Source organism: Myxocyprinus asiaticus, chromosome 47 (assembly GCF_019703515.2).
Source record: "Myxocyprinus asiaticus isolate MX2 ecotype Aquarium Trade chromosome 47, UBuf_Myxa_2, whole genome shotgun sequence".
Taxonomy (NCBI): Eukaryota; Metazoa; Chordata; class Actinopteri; order Cypriniformes; family Catostomidae; genus Myxocyprinus; species Myxocyprinus asiaticus.
The window spans coordinates 21077154-21090396 of NC_059390.1; the positions used below are offsets into that span (position 1 = coordinate 21077154).

Here is a 13243-nt window from a genome sequence, read left to right on the forward strand (position 1 = left end):
TGTTTCCAGTGTGATGAATGAACCAGATGTAATATAAAACATGAATTTTAACAAAACCTTCTTGACTCATTATTTGATCAGACAGCCAAAGGTTAATACATTTTTACACTAAATTACTATATAGAATTAAAAATACTGAATGTTTCAGAGATGATCAAATTAAATTATTAATTAAACATGCAACACAATGAGGTTGACAACAATGTAGCATACGACTGTTTGAAACATCTGTCTTTGTCTATTTTTTTTTTAAATAGTAGACCGTATAAATAATGTTTTGTGCAGTGTATAGTAAGCAGTACGATAGCTGAACATTCAACAAAAAAGACAGCAGGCAGCATAAGAGAGCATCCTGTGTCAGTGCTGCTACAATGACAGGTCCCTGTTTGCCCAGGAGGGCAGAGCTAAGGAGTACTGCAGTCAATAACACACCCCTCACTTATGAAACACCTCACAAGACTGACAATCCATAGAGCGTCTCGATGACAACACAACTCACTCCACAGAACTGGCACATATTCAGAGCTAACTCTCAGCTGCGGCGTAAATGACTCAACTTCCCTTTATTGTATGATTTTATAAAATGTAAATTTTTTCTTGTGGTTATTAGAAATAAATTATGAAAGTTTACATATTTTTTTAGTAAGTAAAAAATTCAAATAGCCACCTACCAACTTCCATAACATACTTCCATGCTACTCTTACTACTACAGTATATAGTATGTATACTGTGTATATTATGCACATTTCCTGTATGCATGGAATACCTGAATGACCAATTGCATCTGTCAATCCGTCCAGTGAACTACAAACAGTCAAGGCATATTGACACAAAAAGTGGATTTAAGGTGATAACCGGATGGCACATGTTGAATTAAACTGGCAACATTGTGAGGTCATGTGACAGCAATGGAGCATACTACTATGTGATATGTTTATTACTGCATAATGCACTTTTTCACATACTGTTTTCAAATAAAATTAGGCAGTATGCAGCATACACTACAAATGCTAAACTGTTTGAAATGGAATACTGGTGTACTGCTTACAGTAAGCAGTATGCCAGTATTCCATTTCAAACAGTTTAGCATTTGTTTTTATTGTCTCAAATAATCCTCAGTGGGCTGCCCAGACCATTGGCACTGCAGTGGAATTATCATCTTATAACAGATAACTGTTTGTCTTAGGTCTGAATGAGGAAGCCTGTGATATGTGACATATGCCACTGTCAGAGCAGAGAGCACATCATTGTGAGTCCAGTCTTTAATTTACGCAGCCACAGACAGATGTTTGTCTTAGGCACACTGAACCCAAATTTGTCTTTCATCAGTTATGCATGAAAGCACAGCCTACATCAACATTGAGGTGAATGAACAGGGTAATAGTCAGCTTCAAATTAGGGACAGAGTTATTTTAATAGCGATTCATTAAGGACAGACAGACAGACAGATTGCAAAGTGACAGACAGACAGATAGATAGAAAATACAGATAGACATAGTTTGAAAAGAGTGACAGACAGACAGACAGTCAGACAGACAGATAGGAAGAAAAGAGTGACAGACAGACAGACAGTCAGACAGACAGATAGGAAGAAAAGAGTGACAGACAGACAGACAGACAGACAGACAGACAGATCAATCTGACAGACAGAGAGATACAGTAGATAGATTTGACAGACAGACAGAAATATAGATATTACATTCAGAGAGATCTTTCAGTAGACAGACAGACAGATAGATCTAACAGACAGACAGATAGATCAGACAGACAGACATATAGATAGAAAACTGACAGACAGACAGACAGACAGATAGACGGACGGTCAGACAGATAGATAGATAGAAAAGAGTGACAGACAGAAGAGTGTCAGACAGACAGATAGACAGAAAAGAGTGGCAGACAGACAGGCAGACAGACAGGAAGAAAAGAGTGCCAGACAGATATATAGAAAAGACAGATAGACAGACAGACAGAGAGTCAGTCAGTCAGTCAGTCAGTCAGACAGACATGTGTGTGTTGCAGAACTAAGGTAATTACTGTGTATTTAGGCTCCACTGATGATTTCATATCTACTTGAGCTTTGATAAAGCCTCCCGTTGCTAACACCGACTATTCCAGGGAGACAGAGGCCTGTAAATGTAATCTTCAATGATTTTTACGATTTGCCTCCTCTGCCCCTGTCGCCTAAGGGAGTGTCTACAAATCTCTTGCGATGTTTGCAACACAGAGTGGAATTGATCCTGCTAATTCATTTTCATCAACTGTAAGAAGGAACATCCAGTGCTAAGCTGTAAAAATTTATTGAAATGAATTAATAAATTCAGACATTTTTTGGAGTGTGGCTGCTCTTTTCATACGTGTTTATATACCAAGGTAATGTGTGTTATGCAGTTGTTTTGTTGGCCAGCATGATGTTTGCATGAATTTAAAGGGATATATCACGCAAAAATGAAAAAATCTTTCATCATTTACTCGCCCTCAAGTCGTTCCATACCTCCAGGACTTTTTTTCTTCCCTGGAACACAAAAGAGGATGCAAAATATCTTAAGGTTTGGAAAGACATGAGGGTGATTAAATGATGACAGAATATACATTTTTGGGTGAACTATTCCTTTAGGTGTGTCTTCGATTTCAGCAGTACCGTTGCGTTGAAGTCAGTTTTTCTCCGTCTCTGCATCTTTCTTTTGCTCCTTTTCTTTTGTTCTTTCCCACCATCCATTCCTCACTTCTTTCACTGCAGGAAAAACAACAAGCCACAAACTCTGAGGTGCTGCTCTATTTCTGCTATGACAATACATAAACAGCAATCAACGGCAGCTTAGCCAGTAAGAGGCGAGAAGAGACAGGAATTATTTTAACCTTGCACTATCTTCCTCTTTCTCCATCCATCTTGTCTTCTTGCCTTATCATCATTGGAACTCTTTCTTCTCCTCCCGTTGGCTGGGATCTAAAGACATAATCAGGCAAATGCCAAGTCAAGCAATGTTAAGGGAAGATGAGCGTGAGAATGCACATTTTTTCCATTCTTCAGTGCTGGCTTGCATACAAATGCAAGGTTGAGTCCTTAAAGGAATTGTTCACCCAAAAATGGATATTCTGTAATCGACCCTTATCTCGAGCCAAAACTGTATGACTTTCTTTCTTCTGTGGAACACAAAAGGAATTTTTTTTAGCAGAATGTCCATACTGCTCTTTTCTATACAATGATGGTGGATGGGGACTCAGAACCACCTCTGAAATGGACAGCTCCATCATACGGATAACAGCCTGTATATTTCAGCACCCCATGTCTGAACAGCTCCTAATCCTTGATGCAAGGCTTCATCAGTAAATCGTTGGCAGAGATTACAGGATGGCATGAAAAATAGATTTGCGGTGAGAGGGAGACGAGGAAAGACTTAGAGAAAAGGAAAAAGAAGGGTATCGCAAATGTATCTTTCCATATCTCCCATATGGAAACATGCGCTCTCACACATAGAATTCTCTTCTTCAGCTGTTTATTTATAGCCTCTATCTACAAACACATCTCAGATGCAACAGCATCTGTATTCAGTGCACTCCCACTGACCCAGATGCAGCACATGAGTGTGCGCTGCCAGCAAAATCAAAAGCCTTGCAACGCAACCGCAGTGTAATCTATGAGAACACAGCCATGCGTAGTACAGAAGCACAATCTATTCTGTCACATCTGTTTGTTTAAAATGAGGGAAGGATGAAACGGACTACTAGTCTTTCATAACACAGTTGAGATGAGGAGAGCTCATTATGTGAGCTTGAAGGGATAGTTTTCATTTTAGCTTGAATTATGCCTTTAACTGCGTTTTAATGTTGAAAGGTTTGGCTCTTCATTAGTATTTGTGTGCAGTGTAGTGCTGCAGGGAGAGGATGTGAAATAGGGAAAATGCTGAATGTTTTCTATTATTTATGAGCAATTCCCTCGTTGTGTGAATATTGTCAGTTTTACAGTAGTGCATTCAGCATCTTTCCCTCTAGCAATGTCCCATAGTGATGTCCAAGGTGAAGTGTGTAATTTCTGCAGCACCAAACAAAATAGCAAAGATAATGACTATGTTTGAACAGACTGATCTCATTGTGAAACTGGAAACAGTAGGTTGACATTTCTTTAGATAAACTCGGTCTGTGCTTACTGAAATTCAAAACACTGCCCCCCAGTGGCCAAAGCGGTGTGAGCTCCATTTTCCACGTGTAATGTCCACGGACGGGCGCCAAAAGCGAGTTGTGAAGTGAGTTGTTTTCAGCTGTACAGGATGTTATAAGATGAATGCATATTTTATAAACTGAATCCACCCCAACCCTAACCCTAAACCATCATTGGATAAACAGAGTAATGTTAGAGGGAAAAGTGCAACTTTCGAATCTCGCTCGTCACTGATCATGCAAACACGATTATCTTCCACCAGGGAAGGTAAACGCTCTTGAGAAGATTAAAAAATGTCAGATGGGAGACTGCGCTTGTCAGCGAGTCGGCATAATGTGGCCGTTCCTAGGTACTGAAACTCTCGGAAACAACATGCCGAATCTCAGAGGTGAAAACCTGCTCTGGCTGCTGGGGTGAGAGCGATTGGCTCTCAATAATAAAGGGATTACTATTAGTGTGCTGATGGTTGTTAGTATAATGAAGATGAATATATATTTTTTAAATTAGCCACTTCACTCATTACACAAAACAATGGATTAACAAAAGAGAGAAATGGCGGGAGAGAGAGAGAGGTCGCAGCAAGAGGCTTTTGGTGGCTGTTCATTTTGTGTGTGTGACATAAAGAGACAGAAAAGGATAGATGGTGTTTTTGTTTCTTGTCTTTTCCAAGGACAGTCTTGATTCCTTTGGCTGTATCCATAACTGATGCTGTTTGTCTTCCTACTAGCACCTGTTTACCTATCTTCCACTTTGTCCCATTCTCTCGCTCTTTTTCTTTGGACTGTGCTAAATCGGTCTTCTTTGGTTCATTCAAGCAGTGGGAATTTCCTACTTTTTTTTTATTTTCTCCCCAATTTGGAATGCCCAATTCCCAATGCGCTCTAGGTCCTCACGGTGGTATAGCGACTCGCCTCAATCCGGGTGGCAGAGGACAAATCTCAGTTGCCTCCGCGTCTGAGACCGTCAATCCGCGCATCTTATCACGTGGCTTGTTGAGCGCGTTACCGCGGAGACCTAGCGCATATGGAGGCTCACGCTATTCTCCGCGGCATCTACGCACAACTCACCACGCACCCCACCGAGAGCGAGAACCACATTATAGTGACCACGAGGAGGTTACCCCAACTTGACTCTACCCACCCTAGCAATCGGGCCAATTGGTTGCACAGGAAGCCTGACTGGAGGCACGCCCTGGATTTGAACTTGCGACTTGTGGTGTGGTAGTCAGCATCTTTACTCACTGAGCTACCTAGGCCCCCGGGGAAGTTCCTACTTACGAGTTCGGAAATCTGTTAGCATTCCCATTCATCTCAATGGCAGTTGCCTGGCTGCTGCGTAAGGGGCTGTTAAATCAGTGTCAGAAATGAACATTTCTAGGGCCGTCACGATTATGAAAATTGGCTGACGTTTAATTGTCAAACAAATTATTGCAATTATGACGATTAATGGTCTGTTTTAGGGCTTTCATGATTATGACGATTAATTGTCATACAAATTGTCATATTTCTTAAGGAAAATGTGTGCTTCTTATACCTAAAAAGTAATTTATTCATATTCATCTTGGAATAATATAATAAAATATATGATTTCCTTTAACGCTTTAAAAACTTTTTTTATATTTGATATTTAAAAATATTGCACAGGGGTAGAATGACATGAAAAATACATATTGTTTTAAATATCAAACTATTTCCAAATACAGGTCAACTTTTTTACATATTTTTTACATTTCGGTCCATTTTACATATATAGTCTTACATATACACACTACAAATATACTATGCAATAGTAAAATATTTCTGTTCTAAATTCTTCACTTTCACATGTGTACATTTGGGGCTCTCCCATTAAACACACCATTTCGCATTGAAGTAAGACCTTTGAGATTCTGTGTGTATTTGAAAGTGTGTCTTCATTCTGTCATCACAGAAATAGAGTAAGAGTGTGTCTCCTCCTCTGTGTCACTGCCTGCCATTAACACTGTGTTTATGAACCCCCAATGACCAAGAACATTTGACATTACGCTAACATTAAATTAAAGTGAAACCGAAGCGCTTTGCATTTGCTATCAAAATAAAGATTGGCGCAAACCTCCTCAGACGGCGTGTGCATCACAGCACAAGCAGTTAATCTTTACACTCTCTTCAAACATAATGCCATAACATTGGGAAATGAGACACAATTAAACATGTCATTCATGGCATTTCTATATTTGCTTAAAATTCCCTTATTTAAATAGTAAAATATGATATGACTTTGAAGTGCACAATAATAACGTTTTTCTCAAATAATCATTATTATTTGACGATTATTTAATAATCACGACAGGCCTAAACTTTAAGAGGCAATATTTGCCCCCTTGATTTGATTTTCAGGGGCATTTTTTTTTACCTTTATGACGGCATGTGTTTTCTAATATATGTATAAAGTCTGTCATCCTTTTAAGTCAAATATTTCAATTTAATCAAATTTCAATTTAAATATTAACATTAACTCTCAATTGAAATAATAAGGTCCTATATTTATGCAATAATACGTGTACAGAGAATGATGGTAAATGTAGTTTGGTTTGCAAGCCTGTCACCTCATTGACTAGCTACAGTAAATGAGTAATATTTGCTTTTTTAAAGCTTTATTGCTATTCTTCATCAACATTACGTAAAGTGCTAATTAACTTAATTGTACATAATTGTTGAACTTAATTATGACAAATACTAATTAGCTTTCAACATGATTCTTTAACTGACATGCCCCCAAATCCTGTTTTCCACGGGTAATTACGATTTCACCAATTTACTGCTTCATATAGTACTGGAGCACATTTAGGTAGATATGAGGAGGTGGAGGGATGCAGGAAGAATCATCACTGGTGCGAGGGAAGCAGCCGCTTATATACAGTATCTTTGGGATATGACTGGCAGGCCTAGATGGGCAAGCTTCTCCTGAACATACGCTTGGAGCTTCTTTTTGTGGTGGCGTTCATGTGCCCTCATCTCGTAAACACGATCATTCCCACATGACTTGGAAGGCAGAATCAGAGTCCTCCATATTGTAACTGAGGAGAACCCCTGGTGACATTACAAATGATTCCTCTTATATAACAGATTGCATCTGCAGTAGATTTTCAATGCATCATATCTGGCACATACAGTATTCACCTCTCTCAGCATGATATCTTTTAGGATTTGCCATGACTAGGCCCTGTGATACGCACGATAAATTGTTTTCAAGTTGCAATACATCAAGAATTATGGCGGCGCTGGGAACTAATGATCTGAGATCAGATCTATTGCTTGTCTTGTGTTTTATGTAGTAACAGAGGAGTAATAAAACTCATGAGCCGTGAAAAACTCTGGCTAAACTACAGCTATAACATGGGTGCTTGTGTCCCTGGAAGACAGTCATAGGGATTTCATTTACACTGTGGCTCTGTGGCACTTTCATAACATTGATCAGCCCAAAATGTCAACTTCTGTCTCAACTAGCCACATCTTGCTGTTTTTAAGTGTCTCCCGCATATGCGGCATGTTTTTGTTTTTCTATTTACATTTAAAAACGTGTCATGAGACACCTGCATTCTTTAAATGTCCTTTTTTTTTTTTTTTTTTACAAAAAAAACACATTTGGTCTAAACAGCCACTAAGTTGTGTATGTGTGTACTTGAATTAAAATTTGGGGGCTCGTCCAGGATACCTCTTTCCTCAATGATCTCATCCATCAAACAACCAAAACCATTCCAACCAAACAACTAAACTTATATGACTGTTTCTATTTCAGCTCATTCTGTTTCCCAGCTTTTGTTCTAGAACTGCCATCTCTCATAATGCTTGAGTGGCAAAATGTGCTCTGATAATGATTAAACCTATATTTCTTTTCGCTGAGATATCTCATACAGTCTGCTTGCTCTCTCAGGTACGTGTCTGGTGCTGGGCTGTATGATTTATCCTGATGGCTGGGATGCTGATGAGGTGAAGAGAATGTGCGGAGAAGAAACGGATAAATACACCATTGGAGCATGCTCAGTGCGCTGGGCGTACATACTGGCCATTATGGGCATCATGGACGCCCTCATTCTCTCCTTCTTGGCTTTTGTCTTGGGCAACAGGCAGGATGGACTCATGTCTGAGGAGCTGCTGGGAGACAGTAAGATGTCACATTAATATTATTTTCCAGAAGAATAGTTGTTCCACATCTCTGAAATGTCATGTTTTCTTACTATGGAAGAGATGAGAGGGGTATCTGTGTCATCTTGAATTAAAGACTTCACTTATTCATATAAATAATTGAAAGACAGTTGGAAAATAAGAAGATGGCAGTTATAAGAAGATGGAAATTATGATTCAATTAAAATAGTTAATTATGAATAAAATAGTTGGAAAATGTATAGACTTTGTACTTTATACTTCCTGTTTTAATAGGAATTTGGGGTGGAACATATTGAAGGGCTTGTCATTTTTTTTTTTCTAAATAGTCAACAGCTCAAAAGGCAGGTGGTATTTATAATTTTGGGGAGGGACACTCTTGTTCTGTAGTATTTTATTGAACAAAATTTTTATTCAGTCATTTTGGTGCATTTCCCCAAAGAGAAAATTTGTAAAATTTAAATGCAGATATCTGCTTTAAGTTTACTTAAGTTAACATAATCTATACAGCATACACATTAGCCTCAAAGCTAATAAATATTTCTCCCGAAACCTGTCAAGAAAATGTCCTGGCCCTATTTTACTACAAATTTTAAAAGAAACAAATAAGAAATTATATTTTGCATATAGAAAATAAAGCCTATTTTTTAGATTGTGACATTATTTTCATGGCAGTTAAGCACATTTTACCCTCCAATTCTCATGACTGCATTGCAAAAAAAAAAAAGAAATAAAAAAATATGATCATTATGATATTCTCATTACTGCAATGTAATGAGAATATCAAAAGACTGAGAATTGAGGGGTAAAATGTGCTTAAGTGTCCTGAAAATAATGCCACAATGCAAAAACTCTTAATAGCACTTAATGTAGGCTTCATTTTCTTAATGCAATATATATATATATACTGGCGGCCAAAAGTTTGGAATAATGTACAGGTTTTGCTGTTTCGGAAGGAAATCGGTACTTTAATTCACCAAAGTGGCATTCAACTGATCACAAAGTATAGTCAGGACATTACTGATGTAAAAAAACAGCACCATCACTATTTGAAAAAAAGTAATTTTTGATCAAATCTAGACAGGCCCCATTTCCAGCAGCCATCACTCCAACACCTTATCCTTGAGTAATCATACTAAATTGGTAATTTGATACTAGAAAATCACTTGCCATAATATCAAACACAGTTGAAAGATATTTGGTTCATTAAATGAAGCTTAACATTGTCTTTGTGTTTGTTTTTGAGTTGTCACAGTATGCTATAGACTGGCATGTCTTAAGGTCAATATTAGGTCAAAAATCACTTTCTCTAGAAACGCATCAGTCAATCATTGTTTTGAGGAATGAAGGCTATACAATGCTTGAAATTGCCAAAAAAAACCTGAAGATTTCATACAAAGGTGTACACTAACAGTCTTCAAAGATGAAGGACAACTGGCTCTAACAAGGACAGAAAGAGATGTGGAAGGCCAGATGTACAACTAAACAAGAAGATAAGTATATCAGAGTCTCTAGTTTGAGAAATAGACGCCTCACATGACCTCAGCTGACAGCTTCATTGAATTCTACTCACTCAACACCAGTTTCATGTACAACAGTAAAGAGAAGACTCAGAGGTGCAGACCTTATGGGAAGAACTGCAAAGAAAAAGACACTTTTGAAACAGAAAAACAAAAAGAAAATGTTAGAGTGGGCAAAGAAACACAGACATTGGACAACAGATAATTGGAAAAGAGTGTTATGGATCTTAAACCCATTGAGCTTTTGTGGGATCAGCTAGACTGTAAGGTGCGTTAGAAGTGCTCGACAAGACAGCCACATCTATGGCAAGTGCTACAGGAAGTGTGGGGTGAAAGGTCACCTGCGCATCTGGACAAACTGACAGATAGAATATCAAGGATCTGCAAAGCTGTCATTGCTGCATGTGGAGGATTTTTTTATGAGAAATCTTTGAAGTAGTTTAAGAAGTTCTGAAAAAAAAAATTCTAATTGTAATAGTAATTCTTCACATTAATAGTTTAATGCCACTTTGGTGAATAAAAGTACCAATTTCTTTCCATAAGAGCAAAATCTGTACATTAACCCAAACTTTTGGCCGCCAGTGTGTGTATATATATATATATATATAATCTATTTAGGGATAAACATAACCATATTATTCAAATTGTAAAGTATTTAAATTAGTGCTGTCAGTCGATTACATTGTGAATGCGATTAATCACATTTCTCATATATAATCACGATTAATTGCATATTTTGAAAGACTCTACATTTATATCTTTTCCAGTCGAAATGTATCTATTTCCTTCTTAGAACAGAAAAGAAAACAATATGTAACATAAATGTTTAATAACATTTTCCAGATGAAGCATTCTTCAGTATAAAGACAAAAATGCACTAAAATAGCACCAATACATGTAACATTAAACATTTCCCAAAGTGTAAGTGTAAGGTTAACTAATTGAAAAAACTAGTCCCCATTGGTAAAGTATTCATTGCAATGGGCATTAAATCTCTTAAACTCTCATCCTCCTTATCAATTGTGGCTACCCACTTTGCAACAGTAATGGTGAAGGTGCATTTATCATTAAAAAACAATGGGAACAGTAAAAGTAAAATGCCTGTATGCGTCACAGTAATGAGAATTGAGGGGTAGAATGTGCTTAAAGGGATAGTTCACCCAAAAATTTTATTTTCATTTACTCACCCTCATGTCATCCCAGATGCGTGACTTACTTTCTTCAGCAGAACACAAATTAAGATTTTTAGAAGAATATTTCAGCTCTGTAGGTCCATACAATGCAAGTGATTCGTGGCCAGAACTTTGAAGCTCCAAAAAGCACATAACGGCAGCATAAAATAATCTATAATACTCCAGTGGTTTAATCCATGTCTTCGGAAGTGATATGAAAGGTGTGGGTGAGAAACAGATCAATATTTAAGTCCATTTTTGCTTGAAATTCTTCTTCCTGCCCAGTGGGGGTGTATGCATGAAGAATGTGAATCACCAAAAACAGAAGAAGAAGAATGTGAAAGTTAAAGTGCAGCCTGACTGAGTAGGGAGGAGAATTTGTAAGAAAAATGGACTTAAATATTTTACTGTTTGTCACCCACACCTATCAGATCGCTTCTGGAGACATTGATTTAACCACTGGAGTCGTCTGGATTACTTTTATGCTGACTTTTTGGAGCTTTAAAATTTTAACACCCATTCACTTGTATTGTATGGACCAAAAGAGCTGAAATATACTTCTAAAAATCTTCATTTGTGTTCTGCTGAATAGAGAAAGTCATACACATCTGGGATGGCATAAGGGTGAGTAAATGATGAGAGAATTTTCATTTTTGGGTGAACTATCCCTTTTAGTGTCCTGAAAATAATGTCACAATGCAAAAACTCTTAATAGTATTAAAATGTAGCCTTAATTTTCTTTATGAAAAATATTATAAAAAAAAAAAAAAGTGTGTATTGATTTAGGGATAAACATTACTAGCAACATTTAAGCTTGAATTAACAGGAATTGCATAAACTCAAATAGAGATGCCAATATCTGGCTAATTTGTGTGCATTTTACACATTATATGATTATAATTATAATTCAGACAATGCATTATTTACCTAAATGAAAATAAACAATCACAAACTGCATTCTTTAATTCTCCCCATAAACGTTCCAATGCATCGGTTTTCACCGCACAGCTGTTGTGCCAGTTGGTCCAATTCTTTCATTATAAGACAGAACCAGCCAACCAGAAGCGAGAACAGACCAGCTCGAGAAAGACAGAGCGGTGGTCATTAAAGACAGCATCAGGTGATAAGACTGAGAAAATGAATGAGGTATGAGAGAGAGAGGGAGAATATAATGTGGCCAGGGGTTAATTGAAGCCCAGGGCTCTGGACTCAGTCATGAATTACTAATAACTGTTTACACAGCTTGCTGTCAGCCTGTCCATATTAATCACAGGCACAACATCAGCTGGAATCCATGCTGTGATGAACAGCACATCTGGAATTCAATGCTATTTATGGATATGAACAATAAAGAGACTTGCATAATGAAATTTAATAAAGGGATGAACTTTGCTTCTGATAAGTCCAGGGAATCCATTCCTTAATTATTTGTTATTTAATGAAAATGTAGGGTCAGTTGTATACATTTGTTATGGTTTTGTATGAAATGCATTGCAAATGGTGATTAAGAATGTTTGGATAGTGATGAATGAGCAATTGGCTTCTCCTTAATCATTCTGCAGCAATAGAGAATTTGTGATGGTGCAGTTTGTGATGGGCGTTTTTGTGCCATCTAGTGACTATTACTAGTTATGCATAACAAATTCATAAACAAAGGGTCTGATTAATACATATTAACTGTCATGGCAGATTTGGTAATTACTCATTGGATTTAAGCAGTGCTTTTTGCTTTTATTTCTTTATTTTAAAGAACTTTTCTCCTTTTTTCAACAGAGACTGGAAATGCATAGATGGCAAATACACTAGGTGAGTGAGTATGGCCAATGAAGACCTACATATACAGTGGCCCCAAAAAGTATCTGGTCATTTAAGTCACAATTAAAAATTAATGTTAATGCATTAGGTAACAAAATATCAAACCGAGTGGCATTTGCAAACAAATGCAATGCAATTGCTGTGACTTTTAAAAGGAATGTTCCGGTTTCAATTACAAGACTCCTGTTAGCACATTTTGCTGATGATGATAACTAAGGTGGTGGGAAAGGCTGAAAACCGATTAATTGGCCGATAGTTTTTACAATCGATTTATAGAATGTTAAAAAGTCTTTCTTCACTATGACGGGCACAGACATAGAGGCTAAAAGAATCCAAAATGAAAACAAAAATCCTAGATGCAGTTTATTGCTCAACCAAAATCGATGAATAACGCGGGACTTTTAACTATAAATAAGCCCAAAACACACCGGGGA

The 13243-nt window shown here is 37.3% G+C and overlaps 1 protein-coding gene across 1 annotated transcript in view; it reads left to right on the forward strand.

Moving 5' to 3' along the window:
- LOC127436496 (LHFPL tetraspan subfamily member 3 protein-like) overlaps positions 1–13243 on the forward strand; it is a 54625-nt gene that overhangs the window by 35560 nt on the left and 5822 nt on the right. The window contains exons 2-3 of the mRNA XM_051690695.1: positions 8073–8303; positions 12768–12800. Of these exons, the coding sequence (XP_051546655.1) occupies positions 8073–8303; positions 12768–12784 (248 nt within the window). The 3' untranslated portion in view covers positions 12785–12800. The remainder of the gene's footprint in view (positions 1–8072; positions 8304–12767; positions 12801–13243) is intronic.